This window comes from Tetrao urogallus, assembly GCF_951394365.1.
Source record: "Tetrao urogallus genome assembly, chromosome: 2".
In the NCBI taxonomy this organism is placed as follows: domain Eukaryota; kingdom Metazoa; phylum Chordata; class Aves; order Galliformes; family Phasianidae; genus Tetrao; species Tetrao urogallus.
In genome coordinates, this window is record NC_136814.1 from 21,967,759 (window position 1) to 21,988,467 (window position 20,709).

The window sequence follows — 20,709 nt, forward strand, 5'->3', positions numbered from 1 at the left end:
TGCAGAACACTTTCTGCCCACTGCAGAATGTGTTGTGTGTCAGTGTCAATAACCATTCTGCAGATTTGCCTCCCTGTGAAAATATACTGTAGCAATTATGTCCTGTCTTTGCTATGAATCTGCTCTTTTGATTCTTGTTAAGTTATTATTCAGAAGTTTCTGTTTTGGTAGTGTTCCTTGTAGCCAAAGGCTTTCACAGAACTTTCATAGAACTTAAATTGTGGCATTTTTCTCTATATCCAGATGTATTGTTATTGATCTAATCTATCTAGAAAGTAAATGGATGTAGAAACACAGTGCTTACTGTATACAAGTGCTATTGTAGCAAGGAAACAAGAAGATCTGCTTCTTAAAGAAGGAGATGTTTCCAAAACTTATATTTTCATAACTTTTTTGGAGGAAGATTGAAGCACTTTACCAAAATGACTGTTCATTATTCATTATTTAGGGTAGCAGAGAAGATTCCATATCTTGGGACATAGGTATAGATCTGCAGTAAATTCTCTCCACTGGTCTGGTATGCTCACTATTTAACCGTAGGTTATTGTGCAGAAGCATGGTGCAACAATGTTGAGCTTTTCATTCTCACTGGCAGTAGGTCCTGACACGCTGTGGGAGTAGTTCTCATTCTTTTTCTATGGTACTAACTCATTTACATTAAAAAAAACACATAAATTTTTGGAGAAGATATGAGATTTGGGTTAAGTAAGGAAGAGAGAAGGGAAATGACCAATTAGGAAGGATTTCTGGTGGCCTAATTCTTGCATGGGGCCATGCAGAATTATGCCATACATCCTTGGGGAAGTGCAAGGCCTACCGGTGAAACTGCACACACAGTATTGGGGCTGTGCTGTGCAAAGCTACGAGCTCCGGCCTTGAAGGCAGTAAGTTTGTTTTATCTGTTCTGAGGACAGCACTGCAGTTTGCAGCTGCTTTAGGGTTAGCTTTCAAGGGTCTTGCATGCTGGTTCAGTACAGGAGTGTCCACAAATAATAAATTGTAATAAAGTCTTGAAGGATTCCCGAAATGCAGCTGGATCAAATCTGTATGCAACTTTCTACTTCCCCTACAGAAAGAAAAGGCATTACAGAAGTGACTTGCTAGGAAACAGTGAAACAGAGGTGCCATTTCCTATATTTATTTCTAGTTCCAAGTTTGGGTTTTTCCAGTGGAAGCTGGTGTCTTTTGCAGTTATGTCTGGGGCATACTGAGGAGAGCTTTTTTGACCAAAGTCACGGTGTATTCGGTGCTTTAATCACTATGAAAATGGCAACAGCTACCTGCAATAGCTATGCCATTTCCATAAGGGATCCATACAACAGCAGTTTCAGATTAGAATTACTACGTGCTTTTCCTCTCCGAACTCCTCGGTCAGTAAATTCATTGGGCAGTGAAATTAGGTAAAAATAAACTACAGGTTTGCAAGTATACATGTATTTGTAATCTGCCCCAGAGTTGCAGAGGGGTTTGAGCGGTTCACTTGGTGCCAGTTTTCTAATCCAGGCAAATTACTCATCAGCGTTGTGTTTCCTTTGTAACATGTTTGAAAGGCTGGAAGTCTTGCTGAACTCAGCTGGCAGCCAGCTACCTGCAGTCTGATAAACATGGAAATTAGCTTATCCCAGACAGATAAGAGGGGCAATGTTTGTTGCCCCCCAGGTATGTGCCTAACGTCTCAAGTGTTGCAGTGCAGGTGTAGGATTAGATGCACAGTTGCAGGTTACCTAGTCCTCTGTTGCTGAGTCCATGTTAATGTTTCTCAGTGGTATCTTTCATGTGTCCTCAGGGATATGTTTAAGGTTTTTCTGGTGTTGCTGATTGCCTAATCCTGGAGTCAAGGCAGGGTTAATCCTAGAAGCCTCAGAATTATTTGCATCACCACATGCAGTTCTGTGAGTAAAGGAGCATAAGTCCCCATTTCTGAGGGCACTCCAAGTGCAGCCTGAAGTTTAGTTCAGTTTGGAACACAGGTACGTGCTCCATGGCCAGGGCTGGGTGAAGCACAGAGTCCATTTTTAAGGCTTTTATGAGGCCTTTTTAAGAGCCTATAAAGTCAGTTATAATCCATTCGTATAGCTTTCAAAGATTGTAATATACTCTGGAATTACACTTAAATTGTAATGTCACTGAAGATTATGGCCAAATTTGATTCTGTTGCAGTCATGAATCTCCAGAAGAACTTGCACTCCTTCCAATGACACCTTCAAGGCATCTGCTCCAGGTCAGCACTGAAGTGGGCAATGTCACTGAGATTTGCACAGCTCTAACAAGTCAGACCCATTTTATTATGATTTCATGAACTGGCAGGTACTAAAGCTAGTTGTAGAAGACTTGCATCATCCCTTAGTAACCACTATGTATTGTGAAGGAATCTGAAAAAATATAATATTTAGGATGAGCTTTGGTCTTTGGATTCCCTGGGCTACTTAGTGGTAAATAAGCGAAACCTTGTCTGCTATGGGACTCCTTTGACCCTCAGACTAGTTTGGACCTGTAGTGTATTGCCCAGGCTCAGCAGATGAAGAGAGATTTGTTTAGGGAGTGACTGAAAGCAGCTATGTTGCAAATCTGTCTTTCTCCATTGAGCCTTAAACTTGGATGCCTAAGGCTGGGTGGTGTGCATATCCACGGTAATTGTTACTTATTCTTCCATTTTGTTTGTGAGCTTTTCCTTTTATTTGTGTTGGGTAAGCCTTTTCACTTAAATTATTTTTCATCTTAGAAATGGATGACCTCTGAACATGAGATTCTGCCCCTTAACAAGGAAGCGATTTACATTCTGTGTTCTGGCACAGTGCTTCTACCACTTAACTACCTGCTAAACAACCCGTGTTAATGAACAAAAGATTGTGTCCCATTTTTACCGTATGATGGAATGAGATTTCAGTCAAAAGCTGGTAGTTCAGAGGAAGAGCCGGGGCTCAGGGTTGTTACAAAGGGAGCTTGTAGAAGTTCATACTTAACCAGAATACCAATATGCAGCACAGGATTTAAAAAGCAAAAACCAACCCTCATCCCTTCCATGTTCAGCTACATTGACTTCTGTCTGGTATTACCTGTATACTTTTACAAACACCATTCTTGCTTTAAATCTCTTTCACAGTGCTGCTCTGAATCCCAGCGAACACCCTGTTTAGCAGCTTCGAAGGTGATGTTCTGCTTCTACAGTACTTCACTTTAATGAACTGAACAAGATATTTACTGTGAATATCTGGTGATATTTTTTCAATCACAGTCTGTGAAAGAATTTACTACGATTTGTCTTTGCTATACAAACAGCAATGTGTATGACTACGCTTGTGCCGTTGCGTGTACATACACACGTATATATAGTATCTGTGTATAGACAATAGATAATATGGATTGATTTTTGTTATGTAAAAGCACATCCTTCACTTAATGATTACAGTTCAAGAAGGGAACTAAAATCTTCCCCTTAGCTACCCACTGAATGTGCTAGCTAGCATCTTGTTTGTTAAATGTTGAACTTTCAGGCCATACCTTCTGGTTTCTCTAGCAGGTCTCAGCTTCGTACAGTTAGTTTGGCTGATATTGTGACTGAGAGATCTGGCAGGTGCTGTTAGTCAGGAACCAGAAATGTATGTGAAATTGGAAAAATGCTGTATCATAGCTGGTGGGAAAACAGCTTGTAAGCCACTGTTTCTTGCTTGCTCACAGTACCTCTGAAGCCAAGGTGCCCTGGTATTGCCTCTCCTGGCTTCTCCTGCAGGAGGGACTGTGGAACAGGAGGGTTTCTTTTTCCTGGCACTGGGGGCTGTCTCAAGGTGCTGAGCCTGTCCTTCTCACATGACACTTGGTCACTGCACTTCTGCTTTCTCGGCCTGGTCTTAGGTGGTGAAGAGCATCTACTTAATTCTTCCTTTCTCTGTAGTCTCCTGTGTGTGTATTGGCAATAACAATGTCTGTGTTTCAGCCGCACTTCTGATTTATTAACACAAACCTTTTAGAGAGAGACCTGGGCAGGGGAAGCTCCAGAAATGTGAGGTATAGTACAGTAGATTACTGTATCCACTAATCTGACATACTTTTGACCACATTGTTGTGGCAAGCATTGATTCAACTAAATAAAAATAATGCTTTTTGCAATAAGATATAGCCAACGTTTAGCCTTAAGACCCTTTCATAAGTGAAACATTTCAAACTGTGATTCCATTCTCTTTCCTTCTTCATGTTCTGTAGTATTTACAATGTTGCCTAAAGATAAAGCACTTTGATTAGCTTTCTAAATCTAATGGAAATCACTTGTTGGTAATCATGCTTATTTTTCCACTTAATGCCTTCTTATTAGGATAATAAATTACTCCAGTAGTCCTCTCCCTTTCCAAAACAGACATAATTATTGTGTGAACACTTTTGTGTTATTGGGGATCCAAGCCCGACCTATCACAAAAGTGTTTGTTTTGAAGACTTTATTTTACAGTGCAACAATGCTACTGTGAATTTACCTGCAGCCGTAATTTGTTCCGAGCTGATTGTTGAGTGTCGTGTAAACATATTTGATGTGTAATCCCAGAACATCTCCATGACTGGATTTAAATGCCTGATGTCAGCAAAGCAGTTTGGGGCTTTCACTTGCTGTTCTGAAAGGCGGATGTCTTTTTCCTTTCCTCCCACTGAAGGTGTGACCACTGACATAGGAAAAGAATCCTTTTAGCTGTAGATGAGAGACATTCAATAATCTTGTATCAGGATGAACTGCTATATAAAGAAATATGGAGTTTTCTAATGAATGTGTTAGATTATTGTACTTACATACAATCAATATTTGTACATCTGTTGGAAACCCGTCTGCGTTTCGGTATTTAGCCACCACTGCATGGACACTTTATTGATATGCAGTTAATGCAGTCGCTTTGGAGCTTTTAAATGTATTTCACTTGGTTTTATCCTTTCCAAAATCCACCAAATATTCCTGTTTCTTTTTCTTTGCATTTGTCACTTTGTTCAATGAAGCATGATCAGACAAAGAGAACGAGTAGATACTATTTTTGTGGTCAGCAAAGCAGCTGCCAGTAGATAGACAGTGTGTGTGCACATACACACTGTTCTGGAATGTTTCAGTTACAAATGCAGCCACCTACATTAATGATATCCCTGTTAAACATTTTTAAACAAGCACAAATAATATTTGTAAAAAAAAAAGTTTAATTTTATTTATTATAGTAATAAACTATTTTATACATTATAATTGCTTTGGTGTGCTTTTTAATGGGTTGAATATGTACTTTAAGAGTAACAAGGAGATTTTAAGTTAGTCTCTAGAATTCTGGCTTGCCATTTTGTTGCTGCTGTTATGCACCCAGAGCGCTGTTGACAGAAAAGTTTGATATTACCATTTTACTTGTGAGCAGCTCAGGTTGTTTCCTCAGAATTCTACCTTTTGTGTGTGTCAGTACAACCATGATTTACAAGTGCAGGGCTGCTGTAAAGTGGATTCAGGTGTTCTGTGAAGCACAGTGGACTCCAATCTGGACCAGCTGTCTGCAAATCCATACTAAAATCACTGCTCCTGTGGGCCAGCAACCGATCCGGACGTGAATGTAAAGTTTTACTCTTCAGGACTTCAGCCTGTGAACTTTGCAGCCATGTTTGTGCTTCTCCAAAAGTACTCCAAAGCATGATCTTAGCCTGTCGCCTCCTCACACTTCATGAGATTGGGAACCTAATCTTCAAAAGGACAGCAATAAGACGTAAGCTTTCAGGCTGCAGAGCTGAGGCTAAACTGTACCAGGAGCAGCTGAGCAGCTCAAGGAGGAGCTATTTTTACCAGCGTCCCTGCATCCACTGCAGAGTGCGCTGAGACAGGACCTTCAGTTGTTGATATTGCTCACTGACCAATGTGAAAGTCTCTGCTTTATATTGTCTAAAGTTATTATGCGTTCCCTGTAATTGCTAGAACAGGGAAAATTTCTGGAGTGAAGGTAGGTACTTTTAATTTTCTTTTTACTTTGAGGTCTCCAAAAGCTGTTGTTCCCATTCTCTGAACTGTCCGTTTTACTCTTTGTTCAAACTCCTCGTGCATTCTCAGCAGCCTCCCTGGTGGCATTGTGAGCTTGACTTAACACGGAAAGCAATTTTGCCCTAATCTGTGTTTTCAAGTGGGAAGGTTCACTTTCTGACTCAGCCCCAGCCTGTTGGGCACAGCTGCTGAGCAGGGCAGGCCTGGGCCCTAGCCCGGCCCTGTACCTCGTTCACTGCACCTGGGCATAATCACAGCACCACAGCTGAGGCTGGTGGGGGATCTTGGGATATTTGTAGCCCAGCCCCTGCTTGCACGAAGACATTCAGAGCAGCCTGTCTAGGCAGCTTCTGAATATCTCCAAGGAGGAGGCTTCACGGTCTCTGGGCAGCTTGTGCTAGTGCTCTGGTGACCTATGAAGCACTGAAGTGCCTTCTGGTATTCAGAGGAAACTACTGTCTGCCACTGGGCACCAGAGAGAACAGCCTGGCTCTGTCCTCTTTGCACATTCCCTCAAGGAGCAATGGATGATGCACTGATGGTGTCCCTCTGAGCCTTCTCTCCCAGCTGAGCAGCCCCAGTCCCTTCCTCATCGGGGAAGAGCTGCAGTCCTTTGATCAAAGGTAAGTGGATATATCTTAAATTCTCCAATATGTCTGTACCTGTTTTGTATTGTTGGGCCCAGAACTGGATGTGGTATCTGAGGTGTGGCCTTGCCAATGCTGAGTGGAGAGGAGGGAGCACTTCTCTTGACCTGCTGGCAATGTTTTGCCTAATACAGCCAAGAACACCATTATCCTGCTTAGTGGCAAGGCACACTGATGGGTCATGTTCAGCTCTGTGGTCACCAGGATCTCCAGGTCTTTTCTGCCAGGCTGCTTTCCAGATGGCTGTCCCCCAGCATGTCCTGATACACAGGGCTGTTCTTCCTGAGGTGCAGGATGACAATCTTCTTGTTGAAATTTGTGAGGGTTTTGTCAGCCCACATCTAGCAGGAGGGACTTTGTGCCAGGAGAGAGATCTCTTGGCCTCATGGTGCTCACTGTGGTGCTCACTTCCCTTGGCAGCAGGAGCAGTTGCCTCTGAGGTAGGGCTGTTTGTCCCACTGGGCTGAGAAGGATGCAGTCTTGCTATGGTGTTTGTTTCTGCCAGCGGTGTGAGGGGTTTAGTTGCAATGGGTGCCTAGTGTAGGGGTATGTGACCTGTGTGATGGTATGGAGGGACTGGGAAAATAACCTGTGCTATTCCTGAAGAATAGTAAGGGGAGGGGGGGAAGAGATCTGGAGAAGGCTGGCTGTGTCTGTCAGCAGCAGACAGGAAGGTACTTGTGCGCAATATGCTGTACAGATTGTTTTCTTTTTAAATCGCCTTTCCTTTTCTATCCTTGTTCTCCCTTCTTTATTACAGTTGAGTTTGAGTCCTTGTGCAGCATGGCTACATTAAAATTTCAGTCATCCCATGGCACAGGTGTAGTTTCAAAACAGCTGAACTTGTTAATGGCAAATCCTCAGCTTTTACCCCTAGAAATCCCACCTGATAGAGATGTAGGTAATGAGTGCAGAAGCAGCCTTGGGGAGCTTACTTCTGACGTGATCAGCTCTTGTCCTCTGCTGTGTTCCTTTTATTTTATTATTTTTTTACTTCTTTTGCTTGCATCACTTGCACAGTTTTCCTTACAGTGAGAGAGGCATGCTGGTTTCTGTCCCCATGAATTTTCTGTTGAGTTTTACAGTTAAGCAGAAGGTATTTTAGAAAGAAACAATGATAACGGGAAGGATTATCAAAAATTGTCAGCTGTGGCATAAGGATAGTCAAGAGAGTTAAGCTGATCTGTATGTAGCCTCAAGCCAACATAAATTATTTGTTTGGTTTTCCTCCAGCGTGGTAACGTTGCACATGCAGCCATATTGAACCTGGCTACAGGAAGCGTGGAGACAGAAATGGAAACTGAAACAGCTCAGCTGAAAGCTAAATTGAAAAAAGCACCCATTAGGAAAGTGTGCAGAAAGTGTGTGCGAACCACTGCATGAAATTACAGTTCAGGCTACAAGAATTGTAAATGGCTCTGCAAAATTGGTGTGGTCATGTTGCATTCGTGAGCAGCAAATAAAGCAGTTGGGTGCTTGGAGCAGCTAGAGAGGCTGTTTGCTCTGACATTGTGCAGGTGACTGGGTGTGAGGAGGAATGAAGGTCGTGGCAGTATATGGAAGAAGCATAAAATGTAGCAAAAGCATAGCATGGGGGGTACCTCTCCTGGCAGATTGAATGTGCTTCATTTTCTTTGTCCAGGAAAATGGGTTGTGAAGGAAATCTAGCTGTATGTCAGGGGAGCATCTGAAAAAAGAGAAGAGCATTGAGTGAGAGTGCAGCCTCTAAAACCCATCAGTGGGGCAGGCAGCAGGGAAAGAGCAGAGCAGCTGATGTAAGGAAAGCACTGGGATTGGAGAAAGCAGGACTGTCTGCATGGGGGGTGGTTGGGCTGGGGGTTGTAATGGGCTGCAGTGATGCAGCTTCCTGGTGGAGTGGAGTGTCCAGATTCCCTACAACATACGTGGATGGCTTCAGGGGCAGGCTTTCGGGATAGTGGGGATGTGGATCATTATACCCTTTGCTTGCAACTTCTGGTGATTAAACAGTGGAGTCCTGGTGGAATTCTGTGATGATTGGGAAGTCTCAACAATGCTTTCCCCACAAAGCTTTCCTATGAGTGGGGTTGTGAGGAATTGTGCATGTTTGTTGTCACTGCAGCAATGAGCAGTGTCATTTAGAGTTTTTGACTGGTGATAGTGGTGACTACCATGTGTGGGTGAGTGGGGAGAAGCAACATTCTATTTTGAATGATTTTCACACTTTTTGATCCTCATGTGTCAGAGTTTGTACTTAACCTGCATTTGTTCTTGTGTCAGTGGTTATTGGCGTAACCACTCAAGGAAAGCGGGGCTCAAGAAGATTTTAGGTGTCTTAGGTTCAATGGGCAGCATTTGGCAGGATTTGGTCAAAGTGAGGAAGTCTGACAAATAACCTGAGCAAAGGCTGCAAAAAGCTGGCCAGAAGCACCAGTGATGGCATGCCAGGTGTGCTTGAAAGGATGTCTCGGCTGACAGGATTTGAGCTTCAGGATGCTTAGGTTCCTGGAACCGTTGCTTTTGCTTCTGGGCCAGAAGGGATGCAGTCAGAGGCCCTTGTGCTGAAGGGTCTCCAAGTTCTGTACTTGGCTTTCCCCATAGTCTCTTCCCCCATGCTTTTGCTTTTCATGTCAGCATTAATGATGGGTCTGCAGAACCCTGGCTGAGCTGGGTTGTGCTGCTGCTGCCTGTTGTTGGAGTCTGGGGCCCAATACTGAGCCTTAAGGCAGGCAGTGAGGCAGAGGGAGGATTGCAGCAGTAGACCGAAACAGAGATGTGACGAAAGGAGCAAATTATTAGCCATCTCAGCACAAAACTACCACAAGAAGAAAGAAATCTGAAACTATAAGTTAGCAGTAACATCATTGAAAGAACTGTCTCATAAATGTGTATTTTTATATCTGTACAATTTTGATTACTTTAAGGTAATGGTCCCATATAACCAAATCCTTAGAGCAACCTTAACCCTTCCAGCAGCAGTCTGAAAAAGTTACCTGCCACTTCTTTCCAAAGGACTTTTCTTTTAAATTCCTTCATCAACAACGTGGGCATTTCTGGTCTTCAAATATTCTAGTGTTTCTAGTTGTTCTATTTTTGCCATGTAATTTAGATGCTCCAAGGCAGTAATGCAGGGCTATCAGTTCTGTGGTCCATAACAGTTAATTAATTCTGTCACAAAGTATCTGTAGAGGAAGTGATGGTACAATTCAGACTTCACAGGTCATAACCAAAGTCATGTCTCTGCATTATTTCTTCAGTAAGCTTTAATTTTTCAGTGGTTGGATGACGTACCTGTCAGCAGTGATTCACTTCAGCTGCCCAACCGTATGCAGAGCTGCTCTTAAATCCCTGCAGGTAGCGATGTGTTTCTGTGTGCTGAGTGTTGTTCATGAATCCACGTGCTACAGGAGTCCCATTTTGTCTGACCCTTTTCTGAAAGGAGCTGGCATGCCAATACTTTGGGTTATTTATACTTAGACCCGAATAGGATGAAAAGTGTTGTAGCCTGCTAGGTCTGTGAGGAGTCGGCCTCTTCTCCTGGGTAGCAGCAATAAGATGAGAGAGAATGGCCTGAAGTTGTGCCAGTGGAAGTTTGGGTTGGATATTAGGAAACATTTCCTCTTAGAAAGAGCAGTGAGGCACTGGCATGGGCTGCCTAGGGAGGTGGTGGAGTCATCGTCCCTGGAGGTGTTTAAGAAATGTGGAGATGTGGCACTGAGGGACGTGGTGGAGAAGAGTCTTGGGCTGCCTGCAGCCAGGCCTTGAGGCCATATGGCTCAGACTCTTTCACAGAACCTGAAATATATGGGTCAGATCCATTAGGCTTTTGCTTTTCCTTTTGTTCTGGGCATTGGTGGCATCCTCTACCCACTTATGTATGGAGCTGACACGCTCCAAGGTCTGGAGTGTGCTCAGGCACAGATGATGCACGTGTGTGACTGTGTCACATTGGTGTCAGCAGCCCTTAGCAGGAGCCATGCGTCATGCTATCGCGTTTGCTCATTGCTGGAAACTCACGTGGAGCAGTTGGCTTCACCCTTTCTTTTTTAGTGCCCCAAGTGCCCTGGTCTGAGGGGATCAGCAGGGCCATGAGCAGGGCAGTCTCAGGGGGCTCTCAGTACAAGCAGAGATCTACTGCTGTGCGGGTTGTCCCTCATTCCTCAAAGACCTCAGCCTCAGAACGCTTCACAGGCTGTATGGAAAGCACCCTTTCAGCTATTCCTCCTGCATTAAAATATATGACTTGACTAACAAGTGGCCATGGGCAGGGAGAGTGTTTTGCACAGCGCTACCAGGCAGAGCTGCTCTGCAAGGGAGGGGGGGACGGTGAAGCGCAAGCAGCGGCTGCGATGCAGGGTGCATAGCAATCCCCTCACTCATACAGCTCCTGGAGGAAAATGGTGCTGGTGTGCTAAGGAGGTCTGGCTCCCCACAGCCAGCGGGAGCTGCAGCAGCTTAGGAGGAAACAAAGCAGGCATGCAGGAGGTGGGAGGCGGTGTGCTGCTGCTATGACTAATAAGAAAATTGCTGCAGGTTCCCATAGTTAAGCTGTTTTTCTTATGACCTGTGGTGAGCTGGTTATGCTGACTAATCTGCTTTCAGCGCTGAGATGTGAAAGGGATATGTGAGCAAAGCCTCACTTGCCCTCCAGTCAGTGCAGAATTAAAGAAAGAGCCACTTAGTGTAAGCGATCCCCAATAATAATTATGGCTGTGAGTGCTTTGATAACTGAGCAGGGGGTTAGGGGATGAACGTGTGCATGTGTGGCTGGATGGCTACAGCTTCCTGGTGGCTTTTAAAGCCCTGTATTAAAGCATGCTATGCTATGCTGGCTGGCTGGTGTGCTTTTCAGCATCCCTTATAAACTGGATTTGACAGTAGGCATGAGGCCTCCAGGCCTGGCTGTTACCCAGCCACCACCTTTTGTTCTCAGTCAGAGATGTCCTGTGCCTCTGGGGGCCACCAGCAGCAGTGCCCCATTCTCCAGACTGCAGTTGCCTCTCCTTTGGTTCAAAACAGCCAATTCTGACTTTGGAAATTTGTCTCTCCAATGTTTCCTAGGGTCCTTAGCCAGCTTTTCCTTAGCATCTGGAAATAATCTTCTCCTATCAACCTGCTTTTTTCCTTAGGTAACTGAGGTCCTTATGTCGTGTTGTAGGCTCTGCCACCTCCACCTCACTAGGACCATTGCAGAGGATTTGCCTGGAGGATGGCACTTCTGGCCCAGGTCACTCTGAGGAGCGTCTCCAAGCTGCAGGTATAGCTGACTGCATGCATTTGAAGCGCTTCAGGCATCCTTCATGGAGCCCCATGCCTTGCCTACCAGCACTCTGCAAGGAGGGTGGATCAGAAACTTTGTGAGTGGGCTATTTTTCTTAAAATAAATATTTCAGAGTAGCAGGGAAGAGAACATCTGGAAAGATGGGAGTGATGGAAATCTATATCTTTTATGATACATATGTGAACTATGAGAAGTGGTATCTATTTCTTAAATGTTGCTAACAGTACTTCATGCTTCTGACTGTGGGCCAGGATGGCAGCTGTGGGAAGTGGTCATTTTGCTTGAATCTCTCTCTTGGTGGCCATTCACAAGAAGCTTTGTGTGTCACCTTAGCTAATCTGTAAGTGTATTTGTGTTTTGTTTTGTTTTTAAACTTGTTCCATCAGGGATTGCGTTCCATATGTGCGTGAGAGAGAGAAAATGGGCAGTTTGCACTGCACACGCTGCAGGCTTCCAGTGCATAGGAGTGTTTCTAAATGGCAGTGAAGCACTTAGGTTTCTTACACCAAACCTGTAGCTTCCAAAGATACAGTTCTCAAGCCAACTGTCAGTTTGAGCTTTATTTTTGAAGAGAGAATACAAAATTAGGAAACATTACAAAGCACTGAAAAAAGAATACTAAAAAAACAATTGTGGTTCAGAAAGAAGCACAGTCTGGATGACCTTCATGGCCATTTTCATATTGGAGTAGAGCACATCGCAAGCATACAAATTGGAATCTCATCACTTAGTAGCCCCTCATTTCATGCAGTAATGGTAATCGATCAGGCTGAAGAACAGACTCATGACTTTTCAATTCAATGCTAATTGCACTTAATTACAAAGTTTGAAAAAAGTTTCAGGAGGGTCTTGGTCTTAGCTCAGTTCTACTCCAAAATGGAGGCCAATTTCCCACCCTTCCAGAAAAAGAAGAAGGGTTTGCTTACCATAAATCAGTCTAGATTTATGCTAGACATCCCTCTGCTGAGGCAGCATATATGGTAAGCCTTATATTCAATGCTATCTCCTAGAAAGGGATTTCACGCTGCATTTGTGTGGTGTAAAAATCCTTCCCTAAAAATAAAGGGCTGAGGATGGCTGAGGGATGGGCTGAGTGTCTGGATGGGCAGGGAACTGAAGCCTTTACCCTTATTTCTTCAGGCATGAATGAAGCGTCTGCTGTACTTCTGAGCAGGAGAGACATTGTTTAAATGCAGGCACCAGGCTGAAGCCTGTGTCAGTTTCTTGTTGAAGGGATGATCTTGATCAGACTAGTCCAGAGCTGCATGTGCAATGGACAGCAGGACACTGAGATGGCTCAGATGGCTTCTGGGGGCACAGGTCCTGTAGCAGTTTTGCTGCTTCGGGAGCAGTTAGCTGCTCTCAGCAACAGCTCTCCTTGGGGTTGGAGGCTTTTGTCCTACAGTCATGTGGGCTATGCTTTCCTTTAGGCAGATCATGTTGCTCTTCAATATCTATTTAAAAAGGAACTGACTGGGGGATGTGCCTCATGCCAGACATGGGTAAGATCTCCTCCCTGCTGGGAGTGCATGCCACAGCACTCTCACAGCGTTGATGCTTCAAACCATGGCAAGCAGAGCTTTTCCACCTCTTGGCAGCCTCGTGCTTTGGCAAAGACCTGCCATACCAGGTCCCACTCTGGATAAAGAACACAGAGCTCTGGTTAACTGAGTGCCATTGTAATGGACAATTCTGTTTAGTTTTGTGTTATTTTTAAAGCTCTTTAAAGCTAGTTCATCTTTAATTTTGCAGGAGGTGAGTGCCTGCTCACAGAGAATGAAGCAGACTTGCCAGCCAGCCCCTGGGTTACCTCCTTTCATGGCAGAGAAGCACAAGAGGCAAACTCCACAGTTCCATCGCAAAGGTAATACTCTGTGTTTTAGTCGAAAAGGCAAATGGGATCCTGGGCTCCATCAGGAGAGGGGTGGTCAGCAGGAACAGGGAAGTGATTGTCCCTCTCTACTCGGCTCTTGTGAGGCCCCATCTGGAGTACTGTGTCCAGGTGTGGAGCCCTCAGTACAAGAAAGACATGGAGATTTTGGAAAGGGTCCAGAGGAGGGCGACTAAGATGATCAGGGGGCTGGAGCACCTCCCCTATGAGGACAGGCTGAGGGAGTTGGGCTTGTTCAGCCTGGAGAAGAGAAGGCTGCGGGGCGACCTCATTGCAGCCTATCAATACCTGAAGGGAACCTACACCCAGGAGGGGAGTAAACTCTTCATAAGGGCTGACAATAGCAGGACTAGGGGAAATGGATCCAAGTTGAAGGAGGGAAGATTTAGGTTGGATGTTAGGGGGAAGTTCTTTACGAGGAGAGTGGTTAGGCCCTGGAACGGGCTGCCCAGGGAGGTTGTGGATGCCCCGTCCTTGGACGTGTTCAAGGCCAGGTTGGACGGGGTCCTGGGCAACCTGATCTAAATGTGTATGTTTGGTGGCCCTGCTAGGCAGGGGGGTTGGAACTACATGATCCTTGAGGTCCCTTCCAACCCGGGTGATTCTGTGATTCTGTGATTCTGTGATTCTGTGATTCTGTGATTCTGTGATTCTGTGATTCTGTGATTCTGTGATTCTGTGATTCTGTGATTCTGTGATTCTGTGATTCTGTGATTCTGTGATTCTGTGATTCTGTGATTCTGTGATTAGTCTAACCCAAGGCAGAGAGCATTTAAAGACCAAGGAGCTGTAAGGTCATGTGAGATTAAAAAGACAAGATGTTGGTTTATCAAGAAAAGGCCTAGCTTCATCTTTTTAATAAACAAAAACTACATTCCTAAAACTACAAAAAAAAAGCTTAAATGAAATTGAGAAAAGCAGACTTTGCTACAGTAAGTAGGTAGAAAAGTGCTTTATGGATGGAAAAACTGCAACCAGAGAGAACATCAGCAATGTTCTCCCTTAAATCAGAAAGCAATCAAAAAGAACTGATGAGCATCCTGCTGGACACGGAGTAATGTAAGTGCAGGGCATGGCCCTGGATGCCCCTGGACAGCAGCTGAGAGACTGGAGTTTGTCTGAATTGTACAGTGTAGGGAAAAAAAAAAGAGTTTTTCGGTATGTCAAAATGGCAGCAAACATGAGTGTCACTGTTTTACAAAAATAACGTAAATCAAATCACTTGATAAGGTCTCTTCACCCTGTACTGTAGTTCATCAGTGTTTCTGCTTAGATTACTGAATTCACAATCCAGAATGAGTGTAATGAGCTTTTAGCTCTCGCACATTGATGCAGCCTGGCACGTTCTTCTGCAGATGAGTTGTCCGGTGTAGAAAAGCCCCCACCCTGTAAGCTGGCACAGGACTCGTGGCTCTGCATCACTCCTGGGTCACAGCGTACGAATGCTCCCATTCGATGCCAACGTGAGCGTAGCAGTACAGCAAGCTGAGAACAGTCAGCGTTGCCCATGGCCAGCCTATAAATAGAAAGGCAGACAGTTCTCATCAGAATAATTAATGGCTGCTTCACGCAGAAATACTCTGAGGGTGACCAACTTATGACGCTTCTAATTAATTTTATTAGCAATTCAGTATTAGAAGTGGAGCCAACACACCAAATTTGAAAGGGGGGATGTTGGATGCCTAAAGCTTCAGGGATGCCCAACCCTCCACAGATGCACTCTTTTCTATTTCCAGTGAATTGAATCAGGTTTATTCCTATTCTGCATCTCCAAACGATGCTCGCAGCACTAAAGAGGTCAGTTTCAATCTGAAACTTTGTGGCAGGTTTGTCTGTCAAACTGCTCCCTGATGCTTTACGCTGGCTGTGGCACTTCGCAGGGATGAAGGCATGTGTGGCCATAATGCAGGTTATTAAAAATCAGAGCAAACCCAGCTGCCTCTTCTGCGAGAGGCTGGAGAAATCTCTGATTAACGCTGCTTTGGATACCCTGTAGCTGGGTGTAAAACTGGTGTATGTTCTCTACAAACTAATAACAGCTAATGGGGTCAGCATAGCATTGTGCTGGTGCAGAGGAGACAGCCCTATTTCCCCCATCTACGTGTTAGAATTTTTTTAAACTAAAAGAAATACACTGTCAAATACATAAAACTTTTGCTGAGGAAGTGACATGTTTTGTTCTTACTTCCCCTGCTGTTTAGTGAAAGTCACCTTCTTTCATTCAAGCTTTTAAAGCTAAATAAGTACACTTGGGTGTCACAAGTCAAAAGGTGTACCCCCTTCCAGTGCGCTTGCAGATCACTGTAACTGTAGGCTTCTGAATCAGATAAATGAAACTGCTTTTCTCAATGCTTTTCCCAGCACCTCTGTTCATTTTCTCCATTCTCATCTTAGAATGAAATTTAGAATTCATAGGTTGAGAACCCAAAGATTGAGCCCCAATGTTCTTTTTAAGGGGAGGAAGGAAGGAAGGTATTTCACTTTTTTTTTTCTGGCACAGAGCAAGGAGTTGGACTCAGTGATCCTTGTAGGTCACTTCCAACATGGGATATTTTGTTGTTCTATGTTCTGCTTCTCTACAGACCTGGATTAACTCAGTTCCACGCCATGCAGACTTGCATGAATTCATCCAAATCTGAAAAGTGGCCCAAGGAAAGCTGAAAGCAAGCAGGGGCTCTTCCAACTGTTTTCACCTCTATCCGTCACAAAACAGAACACCAACTTAATGAAAAGACTGATGTTGGTCTCCCTCATTCTGCTCTTACCCTCAAATCACAACTCAAAGGGATCTTCCTTCTGGTGGCTCTTCAGCTTTACATTATCACCTAAGTCACTGCATCCTCAAATAGAAGTTGCCATCTACCCTGTAACATTCTTCAAATTCTATTCAGAAGTAGACTTGTCTGCCTTCTGGATCTGTGTTTCTCTACAAAATCATATAAATCAAATGCACTTTAAAAAGCAACACTGCAAGGGCCAAATGAAGTATTAAACTTAGGCAAACCTAACTAACTTGGTTACTTCTTATTGGAATACAAGTCACATACCACCCTACATCTTATAATCTGTTGACTACCAGCAGTAACTTGAATTTAGGCTCGAAAGCCTAAAGAGAGATCATCATGAGATGACTCGGATTTTCAAACTTTTTTGTGTAAAGATGAGTGTTCATTAACATGTGCTATTTGTATATCTAGGAACAAATTCTTGTCCAATTTGCAAATCCAGCAGTGTCTGTATGCTTTAACTGCACCATCTTCTTTAAGATAGCAGGGTTTTTAACAAAGGAATGTTGGTGACAAACAGTAGCAGAATCACAACCAAGCTCTTCACTTACACAGGTACGTTGTTTCACTAAACTCAAATACAAATTTCTTTGTAAATAATACCATGAATGCTGTGCTACCTGTAGCACATTATCACACAGCCTCCTCCTGAAGTTTCCAGTCCCAGAGAGGTAGGAGACAATGTGCTCTCACACACAGCTAATCTACTATACAGTAATGTAAAAGAAGCCTGCCAGCAACATGTTGGGCCTCTACAGCTACCACAAAATACATGAGCACAGGAAAACAACACTGTGTTGATTTCAGCCTGCGAGAGGTAAGAGAAAAAGGCACAGTAATGGCATTTTTACATGTACAGAATTGTCCCACTTGCTGTAGGACCTCTGTGCTGTTTTTAGACACAACTCAGTCACACAGTCTTCAAAGTACAGAGTAGTTATTAAATCAATAAAAGCCAGAGAAAGTTCTCTATTTGAAAAGCTTGACTTCAGGGGCATACATCTGACTTTGATTTGGAAGTACGTAAGTTTCTATAAGCCTTGCACTTGGGAAGATCTGTCCTTGAAGAGATCTTCATTTGTGACAGGACACTGAAGCCTCCATTCCATAAGGGAGTATTTAGGAGACACAACTGTGGGTAGGAAGAAGCAGCACAGGTGTTATTATGCCTGACTTGTCAGGCATAATAAAAAGCAACATCAAACCAGCATTTGAGGACAAGGCCTCTTACCTGCACTTGCTAATATCCTTATGAGTTCATTTCCATTTTCAGAAAAAACAACACATTCCATACTAGAGGTCAGTTGAAAGAAACCTATTATCTGGTCCAACATTTGAAGCAGAAGACAAATACTGTATTATTATTTTTTTTAATTTAATGTTCACTTCAGGTGTTTCTCACTTCCAGGTGTGCCACTGCTACCTGTTAGGGCAGGACTGCCTAATAAGATGTATTGTAATCACCTGTGCAGGCTGAGAACCACTTGCCTCTTTTAGGAGGTTGGAAAAATGATATGAAAAAAAACTATCTTCAGATGTTATTAGCATTCAACATGCAGATGTGGGACTGGTATCTTCAAAGCACAACAGAGCTGATCCAATTGGCTTATGCAGAATTGTTCCATGGGAAAACATGCATCATGTTTTCCAGCTACTGCGTACACAGAGCATAATAAATGCAGCCCTACGTAATGCTGGGCCGCTGGGTAATACTGTGCTATAATGTATGCTTATTTCTGTTTCTCCCAGAGTTCATTGCTATTCTGAAGGTACTAAATCAGAATATGAAAGGAATTATAATTTTCAAGTAAAAACACTTATTGATGAAGGATATTCTGAAGCTTTACAATACACCCTTCAAAATAAAGCATCCAGAAGATAAACAGCAAAACTACCTACCCTTGCAGAGGGGTTCTCCTGCAGATTCCTTTAAAGTCCCTCCACATTCTAAATCCTTTTAATTCACTTCCCTTACTCACACTTAACCTAGACAGGAAAATGGGCATTTTCGATTATGTACAGAAAAACAGCCAAGCACTGCCTTTGTTTTCTAGTTTAAATAATTTAAACATTCATTCAATAAAGCCATACAATTAAGAAATCTCTACTGCAATGGAACCCATGTTAGTAAACAACTCCAGTCCCAGGTGTAAAGAAAACAAAACAGAAGCAATCATGGAAGTATCGGAAATATTTGCAGTTCACTCAAGTTAGATTTCATGATTACGTATATAAAAATATATTTTATATATATATGCCCTTAAATATATAATGGGGAAGAGAAGGCTCTGTGTGTATATCATCAATGTTCATATTTATCTGAAGGAAGAAAAAGAGCCAGTGGTGCCCAGTGCCATGGCAAGAGGCACAGGACAAGTTACAGCAGCATAATTAACTGATGGAAAATTTATTAACATGTTATAATTGGCCAACTGTAGTACATCCCAATCACTGAGATTAACCTCTGTATGCTCTGCTGACCTGGGTTGGCAATGTTCTAAGCTCCCTAGTCTGTCCTCCCAGTGGTTAGAAATGCAATTTCTCAACAGTCTGTGTTCTTGAGCAGTGTCATTAGAAGACTTTGTGTGCACTATGCTGTAGAAAAGGCTTTAGTCAGGGAAACTGTCTTCATATTATTTAATTCTTTGTAATCTCCTCAAGTTGCAGATACACTTATTTTTTTAATTATTTTTATAATGCACATTTGAGGATAGGCCTTCAAACACAGGAGCCTGCACTACTGCCTGGAGCTGTTCCTCTCAAATCCAGCACAAGTTTAATTACTTGGAAGCTTAGCCTAAAGGCTAATTAAGGCTGCCGGTTCTAGGGTTTAAATTGAAGGGGCTGCTAATTTTTATGATTCACATGTTTAAATTCAACTGTGGTGCTTTCCCATTTAATGGCCATCTTAGGCATTATAGTCTGCAAATAGCCTTATCCTCATGTAGGAGCTTTTACTACCAAGCACTTTATTTGTGTACTTACTTATAGTTCAGCTACCTAGACAAAAACTTCTGCTGATAATGAACTGGCCTGGAACAAAGACCAAGTGCACGGAATTTCACTTCAATTTCTTGACTGCTCTGTGGAAGCACTCAAGCCAAAGACATCAAATCAGCTCCACACATGCATTTGGGAGTAACTACAAGCATGGTGAGGTAAAATGCAGTACATAGAGGACAGTGAATTAAGTTGCAAAAGAATGCATATGGCAAACAAAGACCTAACATAAAACACAGCCTTGTTGTTTCTCTGCTGCTTTCAGCTTGTGTAGAAGAAGACAAAGTTGCACCACTGCCTTGATGAAGGACATCTCCCACACCTTTTCCCTCCATCCACACTGGAGCACAGCTGGGAGTAGAGCCAAAGGGAACCAGCTTGGGGACTCCAGGCCAACTTTACTAATTGTCATAGACTTTTAGGTGGAGATACTGCAGATTCAAGTGTGAATGAAGAAGTCCAAATATTCAGGAAAATCACTATAAAACATGAGGTATCTAAAAGGGAAGCCAAGGAAGTGCTGTAAGGGTGACTCAAAAGCTGTAAAGCACAAAATAGCGAACTGCCAGGTCAAGACCTCAACCTCACTCAGGTACATTGGCTTTAACCACAAAAGCTCCCTTCTCAGTAGACATGAAGCACTTTCCAGCTAAGGATATGAACAAATGCATTACATAGTAGTTTGCTTATGTGAATTTTAAATTATATCATCCTGGAGAATGCTTACATCTCAGACTGTCTGAGGAGAACTTACTGCTGCTGAGAAAAACTGAAAATGGAGAGGTAATAAAGAGCATCATCTGCAGTGCAGGATGACTGGACTCAAAAATCAGCACTGCCGAGAGCAGAAAGCTGTAGTCTCTTAGCACTGTCATAATGCAAACAGGTTTCATTTAACAGATGCAGGAAGAACAGATAGAGATCACAAAAGCTGTGACTTTTCTGCATTCCTACAGAGAGAGTGGAACCACACATCACTTTAGGTAAAATCATTTTGCCTATATACCTGATGGCACTAAGGAAAGTTGTGTGCTGGCAAGGATTGTCACATACAAGTAACACATTAAGCTTCAATCCGAGCAGAAAACATGCTAAACACACACACACACACACACACATTCAATCAGATTAGCTAAACAACTTAA

At 43.3% G+C, this 20,709-nt stretch overlaps 1 protein-coding gene across 1 annotated transcript in view; it reads right to left on the bottom strand.

Moving 5' to 3' along the window:
• Positions 1-15,196: 15,196 nt before the first annotated feature.
• Positions 15,197-20,709, bottom strand: part of HHAT (hedgehog acyltransferase) — a gene marked incomplete at both ends in the record, with an annotated part of 143,557 nt that continues 138,044 nt past the window's right edge. The window contains one exon of the mRNA XM_079532498.1: positions 15,197-15,294. Within this exon, the coding sequence (XP_079388624.1) occupies positions 15,197-15,294 (98 nt within the window). The remainder of the gene's footprint in view (positions 15,295-20,709) is intronic.